Source organism: Cydia fagiglandana, chromosome 8 (assembly GCF_963556715.1).
Source record: "Cydia fagiglandana chromosome 8, ilCydFagi1.1, whole genome shotgun sequence".
In the NCBI taxonomy this organism is placed as follows: Eukaryota; Metazoa; Arthropoda; class Insecta; order Lepidoptera; family Tortricidae; genus Cydia; species Cydia fagiglandana.
In genome coordinates, this window is record NC_085939.1 from 1,697,405 (window position 1) to 1,725,382 (window position 27,978).

General features: G+C 37.4%; 2 protein-coding genes across 2 annotated transcripts in view; both read left to right on the forward strand.

Moving 5' to 3' along the window:
• The window catches only part of LOC134666413 (homeobox protein CDX-1), a 28,333-nt gene extending 1,760 nt beyond the window's left edge, over positions 1-26,573 (forward strand). The window contains exons 2-3 of the mRNA XM_063523543.1: positions 24,065-24,210; positions 25,580-26,573. Coding sequence (XP_063379613.1) covers positions 24,065-24,210; positions 25,580-25,816 — 383 coding nt within the window. The 3' untranslated portion in view covers positions 25,817-26,573. The remainder of the gene's footprint in view (positions 1-24,064; positions 24,211-25,579) is intronic.
• The window catches only part of LOC134666441 (uncharacterized), a 215,024-nt gene that overhangs the window by 74,677 nt on the left and 112,369 nt on the right, over positions 1-27,978 (forward strand). The gene's annotated exons all lie outside the window — the stretch shown is intronic.

A 27,978-nucleotide genomic window follows, 5' to 3' on the forward strand; every position in this document is an offset into this window, starting at 1 on the left:
CCCGCAATTTGCGAAAAACGGTTTTCGCTGTAGCCCCTCTGATCCGTTGCGTGTTGTGTGCGATGCGCCCGATGCGTGCAATGCGGCCTGTGGACGTCTACCTTTACCACAGAATAAATAATAGTAGGTACTGGGTACAGAAGACTCACTCTCTAACACAAAACGCGTCTGTTACGAACAGTACAGATATGGCCGCTAGGTGGCGACAGCGCCAAGCGCGGCTTATGGCTTTCCCCAAAATTGGGGTAGAACGGATGTAGCTAGGTAGCTACTACCTGTAGCAAAGCGACGAAATCGCGGAGTGAGCCACGCCTGCCTTTACGCAAATGAGTTAATGTGATTGAAATTGAAACATATTTATTAAATAGCATAACCTACTTCCATACTATAAAGCAGCATGTAAGTACAGTCGGAAAAGTAAATTCCCTCACGCCCCTGGCTTGAAGTTTGTACGCAAAGGTGTTAAGCGAATAGTTTTGCTGCCTGTACAAATGGTAAATGACAATTTTTTTCGAAGTTAACAATATCAAAAAAGCGGCCAAGTGCGAGTCAGACTCGCCCATGAAGGGTTCCGTAGCAGCAAGTAACATAAAAAAAAAATTGCGGTTTACGATTTATGACGTATTAAATAAAAACTACTTACTAGATCTCGCTCAAACCAATTTTCGGTGGAAGTTTGCATGGTAATGTACATGATATAATTATTGTTTTTTTTTTTTGTTTATTTACCGAGTTTCAACAGTTTAGTTCTTATTCTTATAGTTTCGGAAAAAAGTGGCTGTGACATACGGACGGACAGACAGACAGACAGTCATGACGAATCCATAAGGGTTCTGTTTTTTGCCATTTGGCTACGGAACCCTAACAAAATAATGTTATTATTATTCACACCTAACGACGGGACTTAAACGCGTAAAATTAAGTTTTAAATGTACCTCCGACGTTTCGAGGACGGCTCTTATTCTCCCCGTGGTCTTGGAGAAGACTGGCTAAAGTTAACATAAACATCTTCTAGGCTACACTAGGGGTAGGTAGGTTAGGGTGGTTCACGTTTGTATGGGAATAATTCAAAGTCTAAGCTAGAAGAAGCGGCCGGGCACCCTCTCATTTGTTATGTTATGTTGACAAAATACACCAAGTTTTGTAATCTTATCTCAACCACAAGGGGGTGCTCAAACGCTTTAAAATTTTCAAAGTTGTATGAGAGTTATGAAACCCAAAAAAATTAAGGTATTATTTTTTAGATTTATATGTAAGTCGTAGTTTTCACATTATTTGAAAGTGTGATTTAAAAGTTATTTAGTACAAAAACATTTTTATTTCTATTTTTTATGATTTTATAGGTGACCTTTTGAAAAATTATAAAAAATAGAAATTATAATGTTTTTCTGCTTCAAAACTTATAAATCACATGTGCAAATAGTGTGAAACCAGATACTTAAATAACATTCTGAATAATAAATACTTTTTTTTAGGGTTCCGTACCTCAAAAGGAAAAAACGGAACCCTTATAGGATCACTCGTGCGTCTGTCTGATGTCTGTCTGTCCGTCTGTCACAGACGATTTTCTCCGGAACTACTGGACTAATTAAGTTGAAATTTGGTACAGATATGTAAGTTTGTGACCCAAATACGGACATGTAACGTAAACAAATGAATTTTAAACATGGTTGCCACTTTTGGGGGGTAAATGAGAAAATTAAAAAATAAAGTTTTTCAAACTATATCATGTTACATATCAAATGAAAGAGCTTATTGTAAGGATCTCAAATATATTTTTTTTTATAATTTTCGAATAAACAGTTTAAAAGTAATTCAAGAGAATAGGCAAAAAATGACCATTCCCCCCTTTATCTCCGAAACTACTGGGTCTAAAATTTTGAAAAAAATACATCAAATAGGTCTATAGATGACAGGAAAACCTATTAGAAATGTACAGTCAAGCGTGAGTCGGACTTACTTAGTTTTTGCTCCGACCCCTACGGATTTTTTAAAGAGATTTCACTCACGTTTCACATAAAAAAATACATATTTAAAAATTGTGTAATGTACGAAACCCTTGGAACGCGAGTCCGACTCGCACTTGGCCGGTTTTTTGGGTTTCATACAACTTTGAAAAATTTCAAAGTGTTTGAGCACCCCCTTGTAATTGAGATAAAATAACGAAACTTGGTGTATTTTATCAGCATAATAAGTGTAACAAAATAAGGGAGTGCCCCGTATTTTTATGTAACATATATTTTAATGTAACATTTATTTAAATGAAGATAACTCTCATATTACAGTGAAACCTGGTTAATTGGCACCTGGATAAAAGGGAAACCTCAATAGTAGCAACCAAAGGTCCGGTCCCGGTCCCTTGAGACCAAAAGCATAACTGTACAATTTGTACAATTTGTACAATTTGTACAATTTATGCGCTTCAATTTTGGAACGCCTATAATGCGGTGTGGAATCTGTCTGGTATAACTTCGTGATTACAAGTTACAAAATCCTGCAAATTTGCATCTAGTCTGCCTTTAAACAAGCTTTGTCAAAGTCTTGGGTTTGTAAAGTCAATACTAAAGTCACCTTCGCCAACAAATATTTGTTTGAATGAGCCGCGGAAGACAAATTATGGACCCTTGCTTAACAAGCAAATAACACTAACTAACAAATAAATTAAACATGTGGGTATTTCAAATAGAACCTAAACGTGAACCGTTTAGATTTTGGAAAGGATTAGAATGTTTCAGTTTCGGTTTAAAAAATTATGTTTCGGCCGAAACTAGTGCGAACCCTAACAAAAATTTCGGTTTCGAGAACTATTATATAATCTGTGGTTTCGGTCAGACCCTAATAATTTTACACTTTGAGAATAATTTTGCTCTTTACATAGATCAGTGTTATAGACTTTTCGTGACCGTGGTAGTATTACCTGTTGTTTTATCTATTAAGTTTTGTCACGAATAAAAACATTCTATTCTATTCTATTCTATTCTATTATTAGGTACTAACAGAAAAATTGGCCTTCGACAGCCGACAAGACGGTATTTTGGGTGGAAACATCACAATGCCATGTAAGTAAGTACCTACCTAAGTACCTAATTTTTTCATAATTTGTAGGTACAAAGCGTAGAGTACGAGTAGGTTCTTTTAAATCGACACGTGTTGCGATGGGAATTATATACCTATTCGCACGTGTATCGTACAACGTTTTACATTACATAATATGGTCCTTTCAATTTAGCTAATTACCGCAATAGTGTGGTTATATAAAATAAACAAAATGTTATATTTAGGATAATTTTACACAGATCGACCTAGTCCCACTCCCACCCCACAGTAAGCTCAATAAGGCTTGTGTTGTGTGTACTAGACGACGATATGTATATAATATACACATATATATAAGTAAATACTCATGTACTTACATAGAAAACATCCACAACGTATTTGTGATGAACACACAAATAAATGCCCTTACTAGGATTCGAACCCGGGTCCTCCAGCTTCGTAGGCAGGGTCACTACTGACTAGGCTAGGAGGCCGTTAAAAATAGCACCATAATTAATTAATGATGTACTGTAATACTACTCATAATATAATTACCGAAACAAATCTTATGGAGCTATAAAATATGTAATCCATTAATCCAAGACATTGACTTATTTAATTCATACTCTTTAGGAAATATCTGTTAGTAGGTAGATATTGTTAAACTCAAAAAGATACTGTACAAAAAACATGTAAAAAACCGGCCAAGTGCGAGTCGGACTCGCGTTTCTAGGGTTCCGTACATAAGTCCGACTCACGCTTGACTGCACATTTGTAATAGGTTTTCCTGTTATCTATAGGTAAAGAACTATTTTGTATATTTTTTTCAAAATTTTAGACCCAGTAGTTTCGGAGATAAAGTGGGGGGAATGGTAATTTTTTGGCTATTTTCCTCAATAACTTCGAACCTACGTATTTTAAAATTATAAAAAAAATATGTCCATCTTTGGGTCACTAATTTACATATGTGTACAAAATTTCAACTTAATTGGTCCAGTAGTTTCCGAGAAAATAGCCTGTGACAGACGGACAGACAGACAGACGCACGAGTGATCCTATAAGGGTTCCGTTTTTTCCTTTTAAGGTACGGAACCCTAAAAAACAAAATCCGCTGGCGTTATGATCCACGTCCTCCAGCTACAAGAATTTTACTAAACATTCCACCAAATAAATCAACAATTAAACTGTGACAGCAAACAAATTTGTTTTCCCCGCCCGGGCCATTTTGTCAAGCCGCCGCAATTATCACTGAGCATTCACTGAGTATAACATTAGATGTTATTTTGCGTTCACTGGAACGGCACCATGTTAACGCGTGCCCAGGGAGATGGAGCGAATGTGCAATTAATCCGGGGCAAGCGGGGCGCCGCGACAATCACGCCCAACGGCGCCCCGGGGACGGGCAAGTTAAATCTTTGCCAACCGACGCTGGCCCATTGTAATTGCACTTTGTTTCAAGTTGGTGCAGCGATGCGACAAACTTAATTTAACTTCGGCTTGCGGTATTGCAAATAGGTTGTTTTGTAAGAACTATTACCTAAAATATATAATGTGGTATTGCGGTCAAAATTGAACGGTGGCTTTTGTAATCCTACACCGGGTGTGGCCTGTAACACGAGCAAATAATTAAAACATAGATTGTAGGCCTCAAACGGTGACACTTTTGTTCAACAACTTTTAAAAATTATGAAGTATTTAAACTCCCTATTTTTCATACAAAATAAATATTATCTTCAATGGACGCCATCGCCAAGCCATACATACCATTGTGATTGACGTTGCTTGTCACGCGTTAAACATAACAAAATTCGCAATACATTGCGTCTTAGAATAAACTTTAAAGTGTATTAAAAATCAAACCACAAGTTATTTTTAAAAGTCGCTGAACAAATGTTGGTCAGTATAAGAAGTACAGCGTACAGTTAAATTTTTTGCTCGTATTACAGGCCACAACCGGTATACAGTTTTATAGAACGGCAGTAGGTAAATGTACAAAGAGATCGAAAAAGCTTTATTGTTAAAAACCAGAGCGTGTGCGAGTGTTATATAATTAGAATAAAATATCTCTTAGCTACGCATAGTACTAATAGCATTGAATTAATGAGTGAATGTAACTTAAGATCAAATCCTTCAAGAATCTTTTTGATTGGTTTTGGTTTGGAAAAAAGAATGGGTAGATACTATAATAAATACGTAAACTCTATGAAGATATATGATTTTGTTTTTGTGTGCATGTGCGATGACTTCAACTCGTGTCCATAATACCTACTCGGTCTCGCACATCGATATACTTACTAGTCAACAAAGTCACTGGATTATGTGTAATATCTACTCGTATATAAATCTAGCTGTGCCAATTACGCGAAAGCAAATTAAATGAAATCGCTTAGGTAAGTATACAAAGTAAAGCATAGATAATCTAAGCATTTCAACACAATGTAGTATTTGCCTCTCTAATTTACCTAAGCTATTTGTTCGCCGTATCCACATTGTTATTGTTACATTCTTACCTAACCTGCCCCGCGAGATCCAGTTATCTTCGCATGTTTGCACAACCCGGGAGGCTTTTTGGAAATAAATCTCCATTTGTCGACGTTCAGTCGCGGCGGGGGTGACTGTTTACCGTCCCATTTCACGCTCCACTCGCTCGATCATCGCGACGCCTGTCATCGATTCTAAAGAATGGGGCTTAAGAAAAATGGCTGGAGAGTGTTGAAAGCTTTTACTTACTGTCGCCGCTGCGGTTACGCCTCCATGGGGTGTCTGTTAAGAAATAAGCGAACAGTAGGCGGATTATTGTTTAGTTCAGAACTAATCGTTTGTCTTTGTTTTCGACGACTTTTTTGTTGGTTGTCATTTGTAATTGGTTGAATAGCTATGCATGGTTAATTCTATTGAATAGTGTAGTTTCATTGATTATTGATGTTAGTTCGTTATTTGTGGACTCTTTTGTTTGTATTTAAACGAAACATTTCAGGCAACAGATCAATAGATTCATCATCTGCCTGCGCTATTTCCCATCGTAAATCGTAATTCCTTTATCCGCCCCTCTATTCGAGCGATAGGAAGGCAAATAACGAAAACGATTTTCGTTTTTCGCGGTAGGCCCCACTGGTTTGTCGTTGACTTTATAATATATAACTACTTACATATTTGTTTGTTTTCTTCATTCTGAGGGATTTGAGGTTAGGCTAGGTAATAGGTGTGAAGACTAACACTAACACGTTACAAAACCGTCACTCTAAACCTAAACACGTAAAAAAATAATTAATTTAATCTTAACTCAAATGACACTTTGATGACACCATGACGCGAAACGACTCTGTTGTGGTTGTGTCTAAAAATAAAAATGTCCTATTTAAATCACGGCGAAATTTATTTTAGTATCAAGTACTTAGATCTTAGGGCCCCCCCACATCTGGCGTCTTTCGAGCGTCGGCGTCTACAATTCTATGGCCGACGACGACGCAACGTCGACGCAGCGTCGACGCAACTGCGCAGCGACGTCATTTTCCATAGCGCTGGACCGACGCCGACAGACGCCGACGCTCGAAAGACGCCAGATGTGGGGGGGGGGGGCCTTAAATCATATAACGCCCTCAATATTTAACGTACTCTCTTTTCAGTCTACTTAGTCGAGAGTTAAATTTAACTTGAAGTCCTTAAATTTCCGTGTAAGAGGAAGGTAATATTTATCAAATTTCGGTAAACAGCACTTCTTTGGTTCTACTACGTATCAGGTAAATGCCTACAGGATTCATAATTCCTACTTTATTTAAGATAACTATTTCTAATAGTCGCCTCCATAAACTCGCGAACTAAATTGACATGAGTTTGACAAATAAAATGATACCAGGAATAGCAAATAAAAAATAGTCACGGGTATATGTCGATAAAATGATATCGATAAGTAAAATATTGCACTTACTACCCATGTCATAATTATAAAGGGGTCACAAACGATTTCGATTAATATGAATGTGGCGAGAAAAGTGGTTAATTCGATTGTAAGATTGTGTCGTTACCAATCAAATCAGGAGGTGCGGATGAGAAACTGACAAATTTCAGTGTCATTTTAGTGTGCAACAACTTGCCGTTCTTTATTTCAAGAGCTCGGTTGTCGCCATAAATCTAAAATTCATCATCATCATCATCTCAGCCTATATACGTCCCACTGCTGGGCACAGGCCTCCTCTCGAGCGCGAGAGGGCTTGGGCTATAGTCCCCACGCTAGCCCAATGCGGATTGGGGACTTCACATACACCTTTGAATTTTTTCGCAGATGTATGCAGGTTTCCTCACGATGTTTTCCTTCACCGAAAAGCGACTGGTAAATATCAAATGATATTTCGTACATAAGTTCCGAAAAATTCATTGGTACGAGCCGGGGTTTGAACCCGCGACCTCCGGATTGCAATTCGCACGCTCTTACCGCTAGGCCACCAGCGCTCTAAAATCTAAAATAAAATTGGTGATTTAATTTTATACATGTGGCCGGTAGATGAGATTGATCCATAATTAATTATACTTGGTCAAGCAGATCTTGTCAGTAAAAAAGGCGGCAAATTTGAAAAATGAAGGCGCGATGGGATATCGTCTCAAAGTAAAAATGAATTTCGCGCCTTTGTCTACTGACAAGATTTGCTTGATCTTGACCTAATTGTCAACTTAAACGTCCAGTTTAGGGACTGGGCTTCACAATCGAAGCCATAGGGATACCGAGGTGATTTAATTTTTGCGTCCACACCACTCGAATTAAATGAGAAATTAATCACATTATACGAAATATTTCCCCGTCTGGGCCGGCCTTTTTTGTATTTTGAGCCAAAATCACTTTTTCTATGTTATCACCTACAACTTAATTGTTACTCTAGCTGTAAGTTTTCCTAACAAATAAAACAAAATAAATATAATAAAATATTTATTTAATTACAATATGTTTATTCAATATCTTTGTCTCTATTAGGTACTATAAAATTGCACAATTTTGGAAATACCGACATTCTCTAATTCAAACTTTTTTGAAAATATCGATATGAACAACACTGGCCAAACTGTGGTATCATTTGTGCACATTGACCTGTCAATTTAGTTCGCGAGTTTCTGGAGGCAACTGTAGGTAAAGCTAAGACCTACCTACGTGTCAAAGACGAATCGAATGTAAATGATTCGGTCAAATTGTGTTTTTTGAAAAACTAATTATAGCCAGCATTCTATGAATGTAGTATGATACCTTTGGGTATGGTGCTTTACGCAGGCTAGCGTCCCGTCCCCTCCCCCTGACGCAACCCCCCCCTTTTAGCATAAATATGTCCCGGTTGAGAGTTTTTTTTGTTTTTTGGGGAAAGTATACAATATAGGAAAAAAGTGTCAATGAAAGAAATGTTCCCTATTAAATTCTAAACAAAAAAGGTTATATTCATTTTTTTGATACGACGCACCATATTCATGTTATGGCTAGTAGCCTAAGCAAATTAGAAAAATCTGCGGAAATAATTCGTGTAGTTTTGAAAATTGGTACAGGTATACCTTGTGGTGTCCAGATAAACATACTAAAAGTCCTCGAGGGTAGGGGGTGTGCTGGGGGTGTAGAGGGGGGTTGAAGGTACTTTTTTTCATATTTTTGCTCATATCTCGAATATCTGTACGAATAGCATTATAATTACTTAAGACAAAAGTTTTAACATAAAATTTACTACAAATTTGGTTATGTTTATTTTTACTCTGCGATCAATACTTTAGGGGCTACAGGCTGTTAAAGTTAAATAAGTAATAAAAAATAGACGGTTTAAGAAAACGTCGTTTTTTTGTAATTGTTCATCACAAATAAAAAAATTAGCTTAGAGTAAGGAAGCTAAGCAACCTGCTGATAAAATATAAAAAAATAGGCCATATGCATGTCGGGCCATGCTCAGTGTAGGGTTCCGTAGTTACCCGTCTGTCAAAATAGACTATTTGCCATAACTCAAAAACAGCTGTACCGATTAGGTTCGCTATATTTTTCCTTGAAAGTATTTACTAAGTTATATTTTCACGATTTTTTTTCATATTTTTTGGACCCACGGTTCAAAAGTTAGGGTAACTAAGGGGTAAATCACAACTTTTTTTCTTTCAGGTCGATTATTTCCGAAAATATTCAGTTGATCAAAAAATGGTACTTGAAGACCCTTATTCGTTTTAAAAGACCTATCCAACGACACCCCACACTATAGGGTGGAAGTGAAAAAAAAATTCATCCCCACTTTAATGTAGGGCAACCACTATAAAAAAAAAAATTCTAGTTTTCATGTTTAAATTTGACACGAATATATAAATCAGTTACGCTGACAAAGTTGTAAAATATAAATTAGAAAAAATATTTTTTTAGGGTGGCTGCCGTACATTAAAAAGGGGATGAAATTTTTTTTCGCTTCCACCCTATAGTGTGGGGTGTCGTTGGATAGGTCTTTTAAAACGAATACAGTCTTCGAGAACCATTTTTTGATCTGCTTAATATTTTCGGAAATAATCGATCTGAAAGAAAAAAAGTTGTGTTTTCCACTTTAGTTCCCCTAACATTTGAACCATGGGTCCAAAAAATATGAAAAAAATCGTGAAAGTAAAGCTTAGTAAAGACTTTCAGAGAAAAATATAGCGAACCTAATCGATTAAGCAGTTTTTGAGTTTTTGCAAATAGTCTATTTTGACGGACGGGTAACTACGGAACCCTACACTGAGCATGACCCGACATGCTCTTGGCCGGTTTTTTTTATATTTTATCAGCAGGTCATTTAGCTTGCTTATTCTCAATTAAAATTTTTATTTATGATGAACAATTATGAAAATACGACGTTTTTTTAAACCGTCTATTTTTTATCTCTTATTTAACTTTAACGGCCTGTAGCTCCTAAAGTATTGATCGCAGAGTAAAAATAAACATAACCAAATTTGTAGTAAATTTTATGTTAAAACTTTGGTCCGAAGTAATTATAATGCAATTCGTACACATTTTCGAGATATGAGCAAAAATATGAAAAAAGGTACCTTCAACCCCCCTCTACACCCCCAGCACACCCCCTACCCTCGAGGACTTTTAGTATGTTTATCTAGACACCACAAGGTATGCCTGTACCAATTTTCAAAACTACACGAATTATTTCCGCAGCTTGCCCAAATTCGGCTTAATTTGACGTGGCTATAGATGAACTTCGACAAAATTTTACCGTTGAAAAACTTGCAGAAGATCAATATAACATAGTACGTGATAGTACTAAAAGAAATCATACAGGACAATAACCTTGCAAGCTTATTTTCCGTATAAGATTTTTTTCAGTACTATCACGTACTAACTTATAATGAACTTCAACAAGTTAATACATGAATATGGTGAGTCTTACTAAAAAGTTGTAAATAACCTTTTTTGTTTAAAATTTATTAAGGATTATTTCTTACTTTGACACTTATTTCCTAACTCTAATACTTTTCTCGAAAATAAAAAAAAACCGTAAACCGGGACATATTTCATGCTAAAAGGGGGGTTGCGTCAGGGGGAGGGGGAGGAACGCTAGTGTGCGTAAAGCACCATACCCAAAGGTATCATACTACATTCATAGAATGCTGGCTATAATTAGTTTTTCTTGCCCATACATTAGAACATAATTTAACCGAATCAAAAGCCGAGCAGGACGATTTTTTGGAGGCTGTTTGTGTTTTGGTATTAGAGCTGCATCAGCAATTAACACATTGGAATTGGCGTCGCCTCCGTATTTTCCTCATAATTTTATTCATGATCAATTACAGGCTTTGTATGTATATATATACTATATGTGTGCGATACCTATAAGTAATATTAAGCACTGACTATTTCAAGGAAAATAAATATTCATGTCATCTTGAACTTAAGTCATTGTCAATAGAGGTGACAGCAGTTTCATCTATTGGGCATTAGCATTTTGAGCACTAGTACCACCACCTCACATGTATTTTTAAGTAAGTATTCATCAAGATCATTCGCTTGCCCTTGTCTCATTCACTTGGGGTAGGCGCAGCATGTCTTTTTCTTCCATACAACTCACTCGCCCGTCATCTCATCAATCTCATCATTCACTCGCGTTCGTTTCATATCATCTCTCACACAGTCCATAAGCAAGTACTAATTTTAAAATATTATTAAATCTAAACACTTAAGTGGCACTTGCACATGTGCAATTGTCACTTGTCACACTCTGTTTATGTGCATTAGGTTTGTTGTTTACTTAAAGTGCAATATAATATGTAATAGCAACTCATAAACTTTATGAACGATTACGCAACCTTCTGTTTATATCTACTTAACGCTTATTATATGTAGTTACTTCGTAATTTTTACTGTTTTTAAATAAAAAGACACATCAATATGGTTGTATTATATGTAAATACATTTTAACGAGTTTTATTTACGAGTCCCGAGATGTATTTTATGAGCTGTAAGCGAGTAAAAGACATGGGACAAGTAAATAATAACAATAGTAATATTTTATTTACTTTCTATCGTGTAACAATACCTTTTTCACCACACCAGCTCGGAAAGGCTTACTTTTCACTTCAAAAACTGATAGCAAAGTTGCCCTTTAGGGGTCATCCATTAATTACATCACACGTTTAGGGGGAGAGAGGGGTCAAGAAAATGTGACATATTGTGACAAAGTGGAGGGGGGAGTCACAAACTTGTGACGTCACTTTTAACTTCATCAGTAAGTTCAGTAACCGAAAATTTATTTAAATTATTTTATTCGCTATTAAGTAAATAACAAGTTTTTGAAATCATAATCGTTTTTATTAGTTTAATTTTATTTCTTAATCAGTGTTGGGTTATAAAATTACTAATATTTCTTTTGTCAAAAATATTTTGATAAAATATTAAATAAATAATTGCCGATTTCGTTGAAGAAATGTGACGTCACACCAGGGGAGAGGGGTTTGCCAAAAGTGACAAAGTGTGACAAGGAGGGGGGAGGGGTCAAAAAACCTAGAAAATCGTGTGACGTAATTAATGGATGACCCCTTATTCACATGTGCAAAGAAATCAAATGCAAATTTTAAGTTGTTTTCTTATGTTTGCTGGTAGATTGGGTGATAAATATTTAATAACATTCATTTATATTTGATTTGGTTTGATTTTGTTTGATATTTTACATTTAATATTCGCTTCGGGTTGGTGTGGTGAAAAATTTTGTGTTTCGAGTGGGGGCACATTTTGTTCGCTACGCTCGTGGTTCAATTTTGGAATCTTTCGCTTGCTCAGGTATCAATATTAGCACGAGCGGTTAAACAACAACTTTGCCCCCTTGTACCTAAAACAAATAACTACATACATACATATAATCACGCCTATTTCCCGGAGGGGTAGGCAGAGACCACGGATTTCCACTTGTTACGATCCTGACATACCTCTTTCGCTTCCTTCACATTCATAACATTCCTCATACACGCTCGCCGGTTTAGGGTGCTCTTGACCTGGCCTTTCTTCAGGATTTCCCCGATTTGATCAGAGAAAGTCCGCCGAGGTCTACCTCTTCCAACTCCCATTTCCACTTTTCCTTCATACGCTCTTTTTGTCAGCCTTCTTTCACTCATTCTTTCCACATGTCCAAACCATCTCAACATACCTTTCTCAATTTTTGTCACTACATCTACATTCAGTCCACACTTTTCCCTTATCACACTGTTCCTAATTCTATATTGCAAACAAATAACTATTGCACGTAATAAATGTAATAATGTCTAATGGCAAAATAACAATATAATTATAAAGTTATTTGAACATCCAATCCAAACTCTTTGGATTGGACGTATCGATTACGGTCAGAATTAAATTTAATAAACCCGGAAAAGTAAAAAGCACTGGTTCGCAAAACCAACTTTGCGAATGCTAAACAGCTACGTAAAGTAGCTCTTTTTGAGCACCCGTAATAAAAATACATTTTACCCGATTACGATAGATGGGTTATGAATTTAGCAGAATACACATAACATAGCTTGTAAAGTATCGGCGATTCTCTAATAATTAGAATCTAATAGCTAACCAAAACAAAAGCTAAACAAAAAGAGATGTCTCTAAAATGAAGAACATTTTTGACTGTGACAGATCCTTTTGAACGCGAACTGTGAACGAGATCTCCCTTTTCGGAAAATTATTCTAGGATGGCAGATAGGTATTTTTGGGGCGTTGGTTGGTTCGTTAAAATTTATGCTGACTGTACTTATATGGAGTACATTCAGCAGGTATGAAGGGGGTATAAAGATAAAATTTATTACATTGAAGAATATCCAAAAATTAAGACAATCATAATACGTTTAAATATTACCTATACCTACTACATGGTATGGTAAGGTGGTATGCTTGTGTCATGTGTTCTATGGTAGCTTAAAAATCTCTGGGGGCTTAACCAAGATGACAACTTGACATGACAACCGTTTGCAGAAAACAAAAGGCTATCAATTTCATACATCGTTTACGATTATTTTAGTGATTCGTTTCGTTTTATTCTACCAACGATTGTCATCTGGGTCAGGCCCCTGAACTGCTTTTGGTGAATAAAGTGTTTTTTCACTTCTCATGCTCAAAAAGTGCACCTTTATGTGGTGCGTAGACGACATAAAATCGCATTTTATGCTCTAGAGTATAAAAGTAAAATTTTCTTCTAAGACCAGGCGTGTCTCACTCCGCGATTTCGTCGCTTTGCTACAAGTAGCTAAAAGTACATCCGTTCGACCCCAATTTTGGGGTTTGCCATAAGCCGCGCGTGGCGAAGTCGCCACCTAGCGGCCATATCTGTCCTGATCGTAATAGACGCGTTTTGTTAGAGAGTGAGTCTTCTGTACCTAGTACTATTACTTATTCTGTGCTAAGACTAAGGTAATCGGTCTCAACAGCCAAACAGTTAAAACATATTGCACAATTTTACTGAGCAATAAAATTGTGTAGATGACAAAACTTGTTATATTATTTTATTTTTGCTACAATTTATTAGAAATCCGTATTTTCTGTCATTAAATTTAGTAAATCACATAAAATAGGAGTCGATTATCGTTCAAAAATGCTCCGAAACGTTTGACTTGGCAGAAAACCAAGCGTCTGAAATTCTGATCACATGTTGAAAGTTAGTTGGCGGGAATTGGTCAAGTATTATGTTCTTTCGCTTTACGACAATTTCGTGGTGTAAAAAATGCCGTGCCGTGAAAAATGTGTTTCATTTTCCTCGTAATCGAAGTGAAAAGCAGAGTGTACAACAAGGGCATAAATGTCCATTTTTATCCTCGTCTACTATTTTGGTCCTCGCTTCGCTCAGACCAAAAAATTGCCTCGGGTAAAACCCGGGCAAGTGCGAAGACCACTGCTACTTTATTTTAAGTAGTTATTCAATAGTTTTGACTGTACATATTTTGTATCAAGAATAGTTAGGTATATTGTGTGACGTGTGTAACAGTATAATTTGCGTCAGGATACGGCGCCAGCGAGCCGAGCGGGCCCTAAGTAGACGTTAAGTGCGCGTAAAGTTAGGGCGCGCCTTTACGGCCCGCCCAGCCGCCCCGCCCGCCCCTGCGCCAAAACAAAAACATGGGACCCTTACAGGCCAGTTCGAACACTGGCATTACAATATTGTTAATTCTGTTTATTGTTGTTGGCATTTAGTTATCGTGCGTTTCGTTAGCGCCGGATAACCGAATAATATAATTTAGATATCAGTGTACGTTCGAATTGGCCTAGCTGTTACTTTAGCACGTTTACTGTTTCTCAATACATGTTCTTTTATAGAAGTGTCGAACTGAAAACTCGCACCGTTTTGGACATCACCTTCCTTGTTGCCAATTTCGATAATAATTATAATGATTCATGTATAAGTCGGCGGCCGATCGTAAGATCAGGCAGATCGTAATGTTCCTGTGTAATGTTTTGTCGATAGTCACATTAAACCAGTATTATATAGGTTCGTTAGGTTGCTTCAAATGCCCGAATTGCAAACTGCCCAGAAATAGGCTCCGCTGACTCGGGGAACGGGTCAAAGATTTTCACGTTTCACGATATGCCTAGGAATTTCACGATATGCCTGATCTTACGATCGGCCGCCGACACATATATAATAATAATAAAGTGCATGAGGCCAATTCGAACTTACAGTTTCATTACATCATACTTACATGTTTTAAGAACAAGTACGAGCGAAATGTTCTCACAAATGATTAAAAAAAACGCATTTAACTGATTTGCAAGACCGAAGTGATCCCATAAGTGTTCCGTGAACAAAGTTTTGTACGGAACACTAAAATTAACAAAATGATATCGTTTAGGTTCCTACTTTAGGTTATTAGTTATCATTTTGACAAATATGTAATTATACATATTTCAATTGATCTCCAGATGAACCACTAAATCGGCAAACGCCACGTATATAGGCAATAGGTAGGCGCCTAAGTATGTAGTCATGTTTGCTAGTAAGTTTATTTTGTCTACAAAATAATGTGGGCACCTTGGTAACTAATTGTTTTAGGTAATTTTAGTTACATTTCCGACAACCCCGAATCACCGAATACACTGTTAAAAACTAATCATAAAATAACGCAAAGCGATAACTCTTGATAACGATTTCATAATATGTTTTTATTCTACAACACGTGCGAAACACGATGTGCCTTGATTGAAAACATTAACGAAGTGCTTAAGATCTAAGATCATACAGCAATAGTAATAACAATTATCCGTACATATCGAACATAAAATTGCTTGTCTTACATATATAGTTGTAAAGAAAACAATCAAATAATCGTCAGTTTATCGCTTTGTCCGTCGCCGAAATTCAGCGCGATTAATGACCGAGTGCGCGATAATCGGAGCGATAGCGGCGCCTTTGATAGTGTTGACTCAAGCGGCTCCTATCTATGTTAACCTTCTTGTAAACGCTTGTAATGCGTTTTTGATGGAAGAGGGCGAGGCAGATAACTCGTATCACTTTAAAACACTTGCAACTCGACTATTCCGATTATTTCAGCACAGAACCGATACGTTGTGTTTTGACATTAAATCATTCCGAGATGAGATTTCAGAGTGTGTTGATACGTTGGATTGGTACTTGATCATATCAAGAGTGGACTCGTTATGTTTATGATTGGCATGAAAACAATCGAGGTAGATACCTTACCTACATAGATGTGACAAATAAATGTTTTGATTCGAGGTTGAGTCCCCAAGTTGTTCGCAGAAATAGCGAAGCGTCTGGTTGACGTAACCGAAGAGCTGGCGGGTACCTCGCACAACGTATCAGCATTGCGATACAGCGAGGAAATGCCGCCAGCACCCTTGGTACAATGCCTCAAGGGCCTATTTTAGATTTCAGCTAGTTATTAATTTCTACTAGTAATATATCACTGTATATATCTTGTTTGTAAATAAATGACGTTTTTTGATTCGATATGATTTCTATGTGGGATTGTCCCTAATGATAACGACCCTAACCACAGAATAAATAATAGTACTAAGTACAGAAGACTCACTCTCTAACAAAACGCGTCTGTTACGATCAGCACAGACATGGCCGCTAGGTGGCGACAGCGCCACGCGCGGCTTATGGCAAACCTCAAAATTGGGGCCGAACGGATGCACTTTAAAGGCCAAACCACACCGGATGCGTGTGCGTGACGTGCGCGTGCACGTACGCGTCCCACTGCGTTGTAGAATATGAAAACTCATAAGAGAGGACACACCGCTTGCGTGACGTGTGCGTGACGTGCGCGTACGCGTGACTTGCACGCAACGCAGCTTCGACGAGACAAACCGGCTGCGTGCTGCGTACAAGCCTGCACGCAGCGGAGCGGCAACGTCGCTTCGATGCGTGTAGTGATGACGTTTAGTTGTACTTACCGGCGTTCCCTATGAGAGGGCGAACCGAGCAGGTTCGGACACGCACCGCTCGGTGCTGCATAGGTGCTGTGCGTGTACACGCGCGGCTCTCTTGTGTTTATTTACAACTCGGCCGGTGCGCGTGGAGGTTTTTATAATGGATTGCGAAATGAAAGAAAAACTTATTGAAGTAGTGCGCAAATACGAATGTATTTATAACCAAAAACACAAAGATTATAAAAATTCGACGTATAAAAGCTTGTTATGGGAACAGATCGGTGTCGCAATTTGAATAGAAGGTAAGTTTATGTTTTGTATTAGGCTATACTTTTTGTCTTGTGTATTTTGTGCGTGCGTCGTCAATAATTTTATTCTCGAGTATCTCGATAAAAATAGGTGACAAATTTTTCCCTAATTGCAATTGCGGCATTAGGTGACCTTGCATCTGTACGACGCAAAGGCATTAATGCACCGCCTTCCAAGTTTTGACTAGTTGCTGCATTTTCGGGCAATCATGTAACTCTTCAAAAGAATCTCTTGACATGTGGAAATACCAGTAAAAACGATCTTCGTGAGACTCAAGTTCACGGCATAGGTTATGATATTCACTATGATCCCCTCTTTTTCCATTGATTTCGTGAATCCACACTCTTTTAGATTTCGTTGGAGTATTTTGCGTTAAAAGTAAGAGGAGTGCCTCCTCTTCATCCGATGAACTGCTATCAAACATTGCTAATCGTCTAGCTACACTAGGGACTAGGGAATAGTACGGAAATGGCGGCGGTCGTGCACGCAACCTGCACGCAGAGCTGCAGCGTGCGCCTGCGTGACGTGTACTGCACTCTGCGTGGCGTGCGTTGCGTAACGTGCGCGTCACCCGGTGTGACAGGGGTGCTGCGCACGTCACGCAGCGCACGCCACGCAGCGTGCTGCACACGCAGCCGGTGTGGCTCGGCCTTTAGCTACCTGTAGCAAAGCGACGAAATCGCGGAGTGAGACACGCCTGCCCTAACTAACATAATAGCAACAAATTTTCAATTCTGTTGTATGTTAAAATAGTCTCCCACAGTAGTTGCCCAGGTGGAGAACGCCGAACGAAGCATAGGTACATATATTATTATAACTGATCTTAATATGTATTCATCTTTATATTCGGTTGTAATAAAAACATGTAATACTTATTGAGAAATAAATGAATCTAAATCTAAATCTAAATCTGAAAGGGAAGTGATCATACCGATACATTTTTACATTAGGTACAATTAGCGTTTGTTGATATGCGATTGTCGTCTTGTCTAATATGCCGTTTTAACAAATAACGGCAACTATAGCAACTAGTTACTTATATTAAGATACGTACTATATATGTTTTCTGAAAATAAATCTCACTGCACCCACATTCGAGCGAGATTTTCTGTTTTGAGTAGTTTTGACCTGTGGTTGTCTTAAGCCTCTTTAGGCATTCCTTTAGGCATTATCTCGTCGTTTATATTTATTATTACTGTGCAATAAAGTTTATATAAACAAACAAAATGCATGCAATTTTAGATAACTACCGCGGTTAAGTATATAGGTGCAATAAATTCAACGAAATGCCGCAATCTAACGCAAATCTCATTTAATCATTTACGTGGGTAACAACGTGCCAAAGAGAATTTTCAATTATTAAATGTTCTCGGTATTTTTGAAGTGAAAACTTCTTTAGCGGCGCTGTGCACTTTTTGTGATGGGGAAAAAATGTTAAACTCGCGAGAGCGTAAGACGTTAGACGTGACGTCACGTGTCATTGAGTTTTTCTTTATTGATTTAAATGCCGTCTAGTGAGTTTCCCTCTAACTGGTACTAATATAACTCGAGTACTAATAGTTATATGCTTAGGGGTATCAAGTAATGCGACGAAATAACGCTAGATTGCGTTAACCTCAATTATACATAGTGAAAACTTCTTCTTCATTGAGTTTTCACTTCTGCCGGCACTTCCGGAGTGCAACCCGTTGTTTTTTTCTACACTCAGTTTCGATTTCTATACAACAAAAACAGACGCCAATGAGTGACGTTACATGTTAAAAAACAGTCATCAAAAGTTAAGAACATTGAGTGGTACTTATTCCTTAATCTGAAAGGGAACTTTCTAAGTTTAAAGTTGCCAGAAAGTTCTGCAACTTGCACACTGCTTTGGGGTAACATTCTTTTCCATACCTTCATGATTATAAAACGCCATTGGCCAGAATCTCTCTGTTACGCTGTTCCTATCCCGTTCCCTATCTGATGTGATATTTGTGCGAGATAGTCTGACTAAACACCGCCCTGGCCGCGCCCGCCCGCGGTGTTTGTCCGCAGCAAACATCTATGATTTTAATAAAAACCCCTGCTTGATAACAGACACGCTTATGATGGTTACATTTTAGCTCACGTAAATTACGTAGAACTGCACTGGTAATGTCAGGCTTCATTGATGACCGAATGTTTATTTACATAATACATAATTCACATATTTAGGCAGTGTCAGGCGTGGCACACTCCGCGATTTCGTCGTTTTGCTACAGGTAGCTAAAAGTACATCCGTTCGACCCCAATTTTGGGGTTTGCCATAAGCCGCGAGTGGCGCTGTCGCCACCTAGCGGCTATATCTGTGCTGATCGTGACAGACGCGTTTTGTTAGAGAGAGAGTCTTCTGTACCTAGTACTATTATTTATTCTGTGGCAGTGTTACTGATTAATATTAGCAGTAGTAAAACACTTTATTGTATACAAAAATGAAAACAAAAAGAAACGTTATTAGTACAAAGGCCAACTTAATCTTACCTTAATAGAATGAGTAAATTATATTAAATATATAATAGTGAAAATCAAAATATAGAGGACGGTGGACTTAAATGGGGCTCCCCGCGTAAGGAACGGAAAAGGCTAGATTTAGGTTATCTTTGATTTTAGATGCGAATTTAATTCCGTTTGACTGAAGAGTTATCGTACTTTTATTTAAGATAAAAAGATTGTGCGAGTATAGTAGTATACCCTATAATGGACGTGGAACCAGTAATGGGACAAAAAAACATAATTCCTCTAAAATAAGTATCTAAAAGTAGTTTATAAACACTGGCTGTATATTATCATAAATAAGAGTCCTAGAGCTGTTTCAGTTTGAAGTTTCATTAAATTTGGTTGCTTTTTAAGAAATTGGCGGCAACCCAAAAGTTGTCGTGTCACTGAAAAAAATATCACTACGAATTCTTAACAACTTCGCTAAGAGAGGTGAGTTAATTTATTCAATTTCAATTAATTAATACTTGATGAACACTAGAATGTGTTTTGTTAATTGTATTTACCATGAGATAAGGTATACAACACACTATGTCGTGACTCCACAGATGTAAAAAAATAGTGGTATTTGGCCCAATCCCATTATAGGAGCTGTAAAACTGCGTACCTCCTATGATGGGACAATTGACAGAATGATGCTTGCCATGCCATAATTTCATGTTTAAACAATACAGAAGTAAAATGTAGTTACGAAATATGTCAATCAGGAGGTATTCTCGGACTTAAAGGATAAATTAATATTGTATTTCCAAACTTTTATTTAACTTGCCCTGTTAGTTAGTGTGGGTCCAATCTTGGTAGCTGAATTTGAGCCACTTTTCGATTTCCGATTCAGTTGAAATTTTGTGTAAGTACGTAATTAAGTATGCAAATCGGATGATAATGCAATGTTATGATAACATGGACCTAATCTGATGATGGAGACAGGAGGTGGCCATGGGAACTTTATCGCAATAAACCCTAACTAATTGTGTTTGGGTATATTAGAATTGTCTCGATGGATCTAATACAATAATAATTGGCTGTGGAAAGAAAAATACATTCAGCGATAAAAGCTTATACCAAAAATTGATTTTTTTGCCGTAACTTATTCCCCATTTCAATATTTTATACTGATAGAGCAATGTCCATTATAGGGGGCCCATTACTGGATCCACGTCCATTACTGGGGGCCCATTACTGGAGCTTTGGTGTCCATGACTGGAGAAAAAAAGCATAGTTTTAATTTGTTAAATATGTGGAAACTAATTGCTGTATCTTTCATACAACACGCCTAAAACATGAAAGACAGATAGGACTTTCATCTTTTAACACGCTAAGCGGTAGACCATGTACATGTATACGAGAAATATCATAAATACTCCAAATTTCCTCTTAAATGTCCCATGACTGGTGCTGTTACTATATACGTTATTCAATCCTACTGTTTAAAGAAACCGCGAAGTCGCATAAAAATTAGTGTCAAGCCATTTGTACTCTTTTTGTGTACATTTGTGCAAGTTTAAATAAATAAAATGTGAATGGATTGAAATAAATATATCTAATATGATTAGTTATACATAGTCATTGACTTTATCTTTATTTCGTTATCAATTGCTATCACTAAAGGGAAACGTCATTTTAGTGATAGTCATTCACATTATTAGCAAACTAAATTACAAGTAAGTATTACAAAATAAACAAAATAATAAGTTTCTGCTACTTAAAACCTACATATTTTACAGACACCTATAGATAGGTATTAGTTAAAGAATGATTAAGATAAATAAAAGGGAAAAAAACCCGCGCAACGCATCTTCCTTCTAATTTCTTGACTTTACGCCCACTCTCAGGTACGATTTGGGTTATAACCGCGAAAATCGAAGTTCGCAAATTGCGGGGATTTTTCTCTGTCACTCTAATTACGCCTTCATTGAGGTAGAAGAGAAAGATCCCCGCAATTTGCGAATTTCGGTTTTCGCGGTAGCCGCTCTGGATCGAGGATCGTAACAAACAGTTAAACCGCTGTGATTTTAGTCAAGCAGTCGGCATTAGCTAAACTAACCTATATATATATATATATATATATTAATGAATATACATGAATTAATCCACGGACCCAAGCGAAGTAAAGTGTATAATAAAATAAAGGATGGGACTGGGACGCGTGAAGGCGCCCGCCACGGCAGCCCCGTTTGCTACGAGAATTAACGCCTCATATCAAATCTCCTATTGCCTATACGATGCAGCTCATGTGTTTACCATACGAGTTCTGGCTTTTTGTTTGCCCCTCTAACAGGAAATTTATTTTAGTTATAATTTTCTGTCATTCAGTCTAAAGTTATCTATAGTGTACACTTTTTTTGAGTCGCGTAAGAAAACATTGTCAGTTTGTTGACTTTTGACCCTTTTTCCACTTAGCAAAGATTGTGTTTAGAACCAATTTCAACATTGATTATTTTTTAGATAAACTTAATTGTAGAAGCATTAGCCTAGCGGTAAAGCGTGCAGCCGGAGGTCGTGGGTTCGAACTTCATACGAACTCTTGGTAAAGGAAAACATGGAAATAATCAGTGATGCGAGTGTAAAAATACAACAGAAGAGTGTGGGCAGAGAAGTCTCAATTCGCATTGAACTACCGTACCGTGGGAGTTGTTACTTTTGTGCAATGAGAGGTGGCTAATGGCTATTAAGTAGTATCCAGCGCAGGGAGATCATTATATTCATTATGGAAGCTGATGATGATAAAAGTTAATACATACTCGTAGTATTAAAAGTTGAGAATAATTTAAATAGCAACATGCATTGGTAGAATACGAGATATCATAAAACAATTACAGATCTTGAAAACAGATAGTCAAAGTGCTCATATCAAAAAATCAATAGTGATATCAAAATGAAAATAAAGATTGTAGAAACTGTTGTGCATTTACGTGACATCTCTAATTCTCCAGCAAGTGACAAACATAATTTATGAAGTTCTTAATACCGAGATAAGGAATATTTACACACTCTGAGTACACACGCAGACACCTCAGCTATGTCTTAGTGTTATGTACACAGATCTACGTATCTTTGTAATTTTACTCGTTGAGAAATCTACGAGGCAGATAAAACTGTTGAAAAAATTATAAGCATTAAAAAAAGTGCCTAGTCAATCTGTATTTTATTCAAATATGATGAAGACATGGCATTTGCCATTCTGTTACTGGTAACCGTACGAGCGTAATTAGCAATTGCTTACTTAAAAATAATTCTCTCCTCCAATTCTTTGGATAACGTTGTCAAAGCGAAACCCTTCTTCGTAAGCAATCAGGAAAGCGCTAAGAGAAGGATATCATTGGTGGCTGTATTTGATTAGCTTTGCCATTAATTATTTCTCGAAAAATCAAATTCGATTCTTATGCCAGTTCCAGTACCTAATCTAATTCAAAGCCATGATGAGTGACGGAACAGTCGATTCTTATGCCAGTGCCAGTAATCTAAATCAATGCCATGCCATGATGAGTGATGGAACAGTTGAAGCAGAAATACTTTTGACAGGACACAATATAGCCTCCAAAAAAAGATGTGTGAATCGTGCCGTGTGGTCTAGCCAGCCCATAACCCCTTGGTAAGCCGGCTGGAGGCGGCCTCTCTGTGCTCCGCCGCGAGGATTAACTTATCGAGCCTGGGGGATTGGGCCCCTCTCCCCGGGCCCCGCGGCCGTTTGCACGTTACGGGAATATAAAAGACTTTTCAACCGACATAAACGCGGGATATAACACGGAAATCACATATAAGTAGGTGAATTGTCTTTGCAATTCTTTTAACTTTTATATTTGTTTCGTCCATATTTTGGCTACTTATATTTACTTACTGAATACGTGAATATGTTGCTTGTGTTTAGAATAATTTTATCTTTTAATATACTAGACATAGGTATAAACTGAAATTGGCTAAAAAAATAAAACACCACTTAATGACCATAGTAAAGGCTCATTTAGATTATTTTAGATAGTTTTATGAACTTGCATGCAATAAAAGTATTAGAGTCATTGCCTAGCTACAGAGTATGCTCAATGAATTCAGTCCATTTACCAAATACAGCAATGTAACAAAAATCGCTTGCAATTTCTTGAATAGTCTAAACGGGGCTTTACAAATTCTATTGCCGTTTCATTATATATATATATATGGTCAAGCAAATCTTGACAATAGAAAAAGGCGTGAAATTCAATTTTTCTATGAGACGAATGACGATATACCTTCGCCCCTACATTTTTCAAATTTCCCGCCTTTTTCTACTGACAAGATCTGCTTGACCAAGTATAGATTCCGCGGGTGTTTGTTGTGGTTAAACGACCAAAGAGCTAACAAAATAAATGTTTGCAGGTAAAACAAGAACGAAGGACAAGTACCGGGTGGTGTACAGCGACCACCAGCGGCTCGAGCTGGAGAAGGAGTTCCACTACAGCCGGTACATCACGATCCGGCGGAAGGCCGAGCTGGCCGCCAGCCTGGGGCTGTCCGAGCGACAGGTACCACTTACTTGCTTTTATCTGGGGCACGCTATGGTGTGAACATCGTTTCAGTGTGAATGTGCGCATTATACGCATCGATGTTAACATACACATTCCTTAGATTCTATCAATCTGTAGTCTTTCTGACGCTGCTGGGTGAAGTAATTCCATTCTGTGTTGCGTGGTCATTCTGAACGTTATACTACTTCGTCGAAATCGTATACTATACGTAGGTAAAATGCCAATAGATACTTAAATAATGCCTGAAACTAAAACCTTTTCCTTCTAGCGGAAGCAGTTATAAAGTTGACCCAAAAATTTTTTATTAAGCTATGAGCTTCATCACATATGTTCCTTGAGTAATTCTAAGCATTTCAAGCCTGGGAGGCAATAAGAAATGTGTGTCTACTCGGATTTGTAATGGATTCAAACTTTCAACCCCTTTTTAACCCTGTTAGGGGATGAATTTTACAAAACGCTGAAATTACTTTTCCTGTCTTTTAATAATATCCCCAAATACAAAGATTCAAGTCCCGCGTTCGAAAATTTTTTTGATATCCATACAAACTTTCAACTCCTTTTTCACCACCTTAGGGGATGAATTTTCAAAAACGCTGAAATTAGTTTTCTTGTATTTTAATAATATATCGTTTTACGAAGTTTCAAATTCCTAGCTTAAAATAAAACTTGAACCCCATACAAACTTTCATCCCCTTTTTAACCCCCTTAGGGGTTGAATTTCTCAAAATCGCTTCTTATCTCTTGTACACTTTATAAATGTAATGTAGTGTGCAAATTTCAACTTTCTATCTTTTGTAGTTTCGGCTCCGCGTAGCAAAAATCTCCAACCAAATTTTTCACCTTTTTACGTTTTTCTTGTAAAATTACTATGAAATTGAAAAAACAAATATCAGCAATGAATTCTACGTCTTTGGTTTATACGAAAATGATACCAAACTTGCCCTAGTACCCACCAGGATCAGAGTAGATTTTTTTTAAAGATGACGGATGGCGGCCGTCTTTGTACCCCACCCTCCCCCCCACTTCAGGCTAGAAATGCTTAGAATTACTCAAATATCAGATGTGATGAAGCTCATAGCTTAATAAAAAATTTTTGGGTCATGTATGGCAGCGTTACATAACTGACTCCAGTATTCTAGTACTTTCTTTCAAAACGATATCAGATAATTTTGATATCCACAGTACTAAAAAGTCGGTTCGATTGCCCCTACTTGTTCGACCGAAGAGTTATTATTTATAGTACAAAATTGATACAAAAGCACGATGATTTGGTAGTCCTTTGGTACTCGTAAAATCACACATCTTAGCTCTCTATTTGTTTGACCTTTCAGTAAACGGTGCCATATAACTACTTTTATTATTGCAGGTAAAAATCTGGTTCCAAAACCGGCGAGCCAAAGAGCGCAAACAGGTAAAGAAACGGGAGGAGGTCGTGATGAAAGAGAAGGGTGACCACGCGTCGCTCCAGCACGCGCAGCTTCACCACGCGACCATGCTGCACCACCAGCAGATGATGAACGGCATGATGCACCACCACCACTACCACCAGGGCGTGCTGCAGGAACCGCTCATGCCGGGCGTCCCCCCAGTGCCCCTTCTGTGACCCCACGACGACTGTGCTCACTACGACTACACCTAGTGACTGTGAGGATTGACTGTGAATCACAATTTTCTCTTCGCCATGATCTACGTATTGTGATAAATTAAGTGCAATGCTCTTGCGGGATTATAGTTATGCCAGTAGGCATGTTTGTAAATCATTAATCGAAATGCCTTTTTAGATGTAAGTTTTCACGCTTTAACAACCAGGAGCCTAGAGCTTCGTCAGTTACGTTTGAACACGGGTTCTTTTGCCTGTGAGGAATCCATTTTAATCAGTGACATAAGTTATTTGTACCCTATGGTTAGAGAAACCGTATTCAAATATGAATACCTCTTGTTAGTTTGTACTCAGATCCTCGTTCACGCCTCTAAGGTGTTTATGGTCTGCCTACCCGCGAGACTTCAGTGCGGATTATTATATAAGAATTGTATGTATATCTTACCTCTTTCAACATTGAAAGATATAAAAAATTGTAAATATAGATGCCTATATTTTTTTATTACATAGTATTAATTTTTATAATCATTTCTCAAAGCTACAACTGTTAACCGCGTGATAGTTGACATTATTAATTATGTTCGTATTATTTAATTGTTTTAATTGCAAGTTATTGTCAGTCATTTTACTATCATGGATCATTTATGATAGGTATGATATCATTGTATTAAGTGAAATTTAATTTCATCATGAATCTCTTTTAAGCTATTTGTTAGGCCAGTACGATAGAGGTGGTATCTATAAAAGCTTTGGTGGGACAATCCAGTCGGCCGACAAAGTGTAAGGGTTCGGGGCTCTTTCACGACACTGCCTGTAACTCTTACACTCTTGTTATGTTATGACGGTATGCGCATTTGTCTCATCGGTGCACTTAACCCAACCCAACTGACCTTGCCTTCTTTTATGCTGCATTTTTGGCCTTGAGAGGGTTGAGTTCATTTAAATGTCTCTAAAAGGCGTCACAATTTTGTAAGTCTGTTTGGATTGTTCAGTCGCCATCAAATATATCGGAGCGGCCAAGGTGCTCACAAATGCCTGAACACGCCTCTATTGTCAAGGCGTTAGTAATGGCGACTGTTCATAATGTATATTATGTACGATTTGTACGAACGAATTTTATTCAATAGGTAATTAAAACATCTTATAGGGATTGCCTTGACCAGGGCTAAGTTTGCGGACTACTTTTAAGTTCAATGAGATTATTCTTAGACGTAAATTGTTCTGTAAATATAGTGTAAGTACATTAGATTAACTGTATACGTATAATTACATAACTTATCAAATAATAAGAACATTATAATGGAAATGATGGTGAATCATTGGTAATTATTACGACAGTTTTCAGTTTAAATCAGTGATGGTAAATCCTCTAATTAAAGTATACAAACTTCGTAAGTTTCTGTATTAGCGTAGGTTTTGTTTTTGTACGGGTTCAATCAAAAATGAACAATCGATAATTTATTTGAATCAGTAATTTGTTTGGAAACAGCCCAGTGAATGGCTTGTATAGTTTGTGCTTGTTGTATCGGAGTTGTTGTTTAAATGTTTGGAAGTTGTTTGTGACACCAGAATTGTTAGTATGTATGCACCACTATCACAACACGTTTGATAAGCTAAATAAATTCATGTTAATCTATATTTGACGTTTTTTTTACCTCTAATGACTTCTTAAAAGACCGTAGTTATGCAGAAAACGACCAACTCAATTTTTTTATCAATGCAAAAAGCGACCAAAGCTACTGACTTCACTGACACAGTCACTTTGACAAAAATAAAAAGTTGGTTGCTTTCTACAGAACTTATGGTCTCAAAAAATAGTTATTATTAGGTACCTACTTGTGTCGAAGTGTAAAATGCTCAACGAAGACAGCTGTCCCTTTTTGACGAAAAACGCAACCACTTCAAGTTTGGGCTTAAAAGACATGTCACGAGTAGTAAGTTGGTGGTACTAGTTCTCGACATGCTAATGCCCAGTAGATACCACCCTGTTGTCACCTCTATTGACAATGACTTAAGTTTCAAGATGACATGTACTGGGACCGCGTCGAGCACCAGTACATGTAAGTACATACCACCACTGTAATTCATTTGAACAGGGGCAGGTACCGTCGGCAATATGGCAGTATGTTATCGTTAATACATATTTTTATTTTTGACGTCAATTC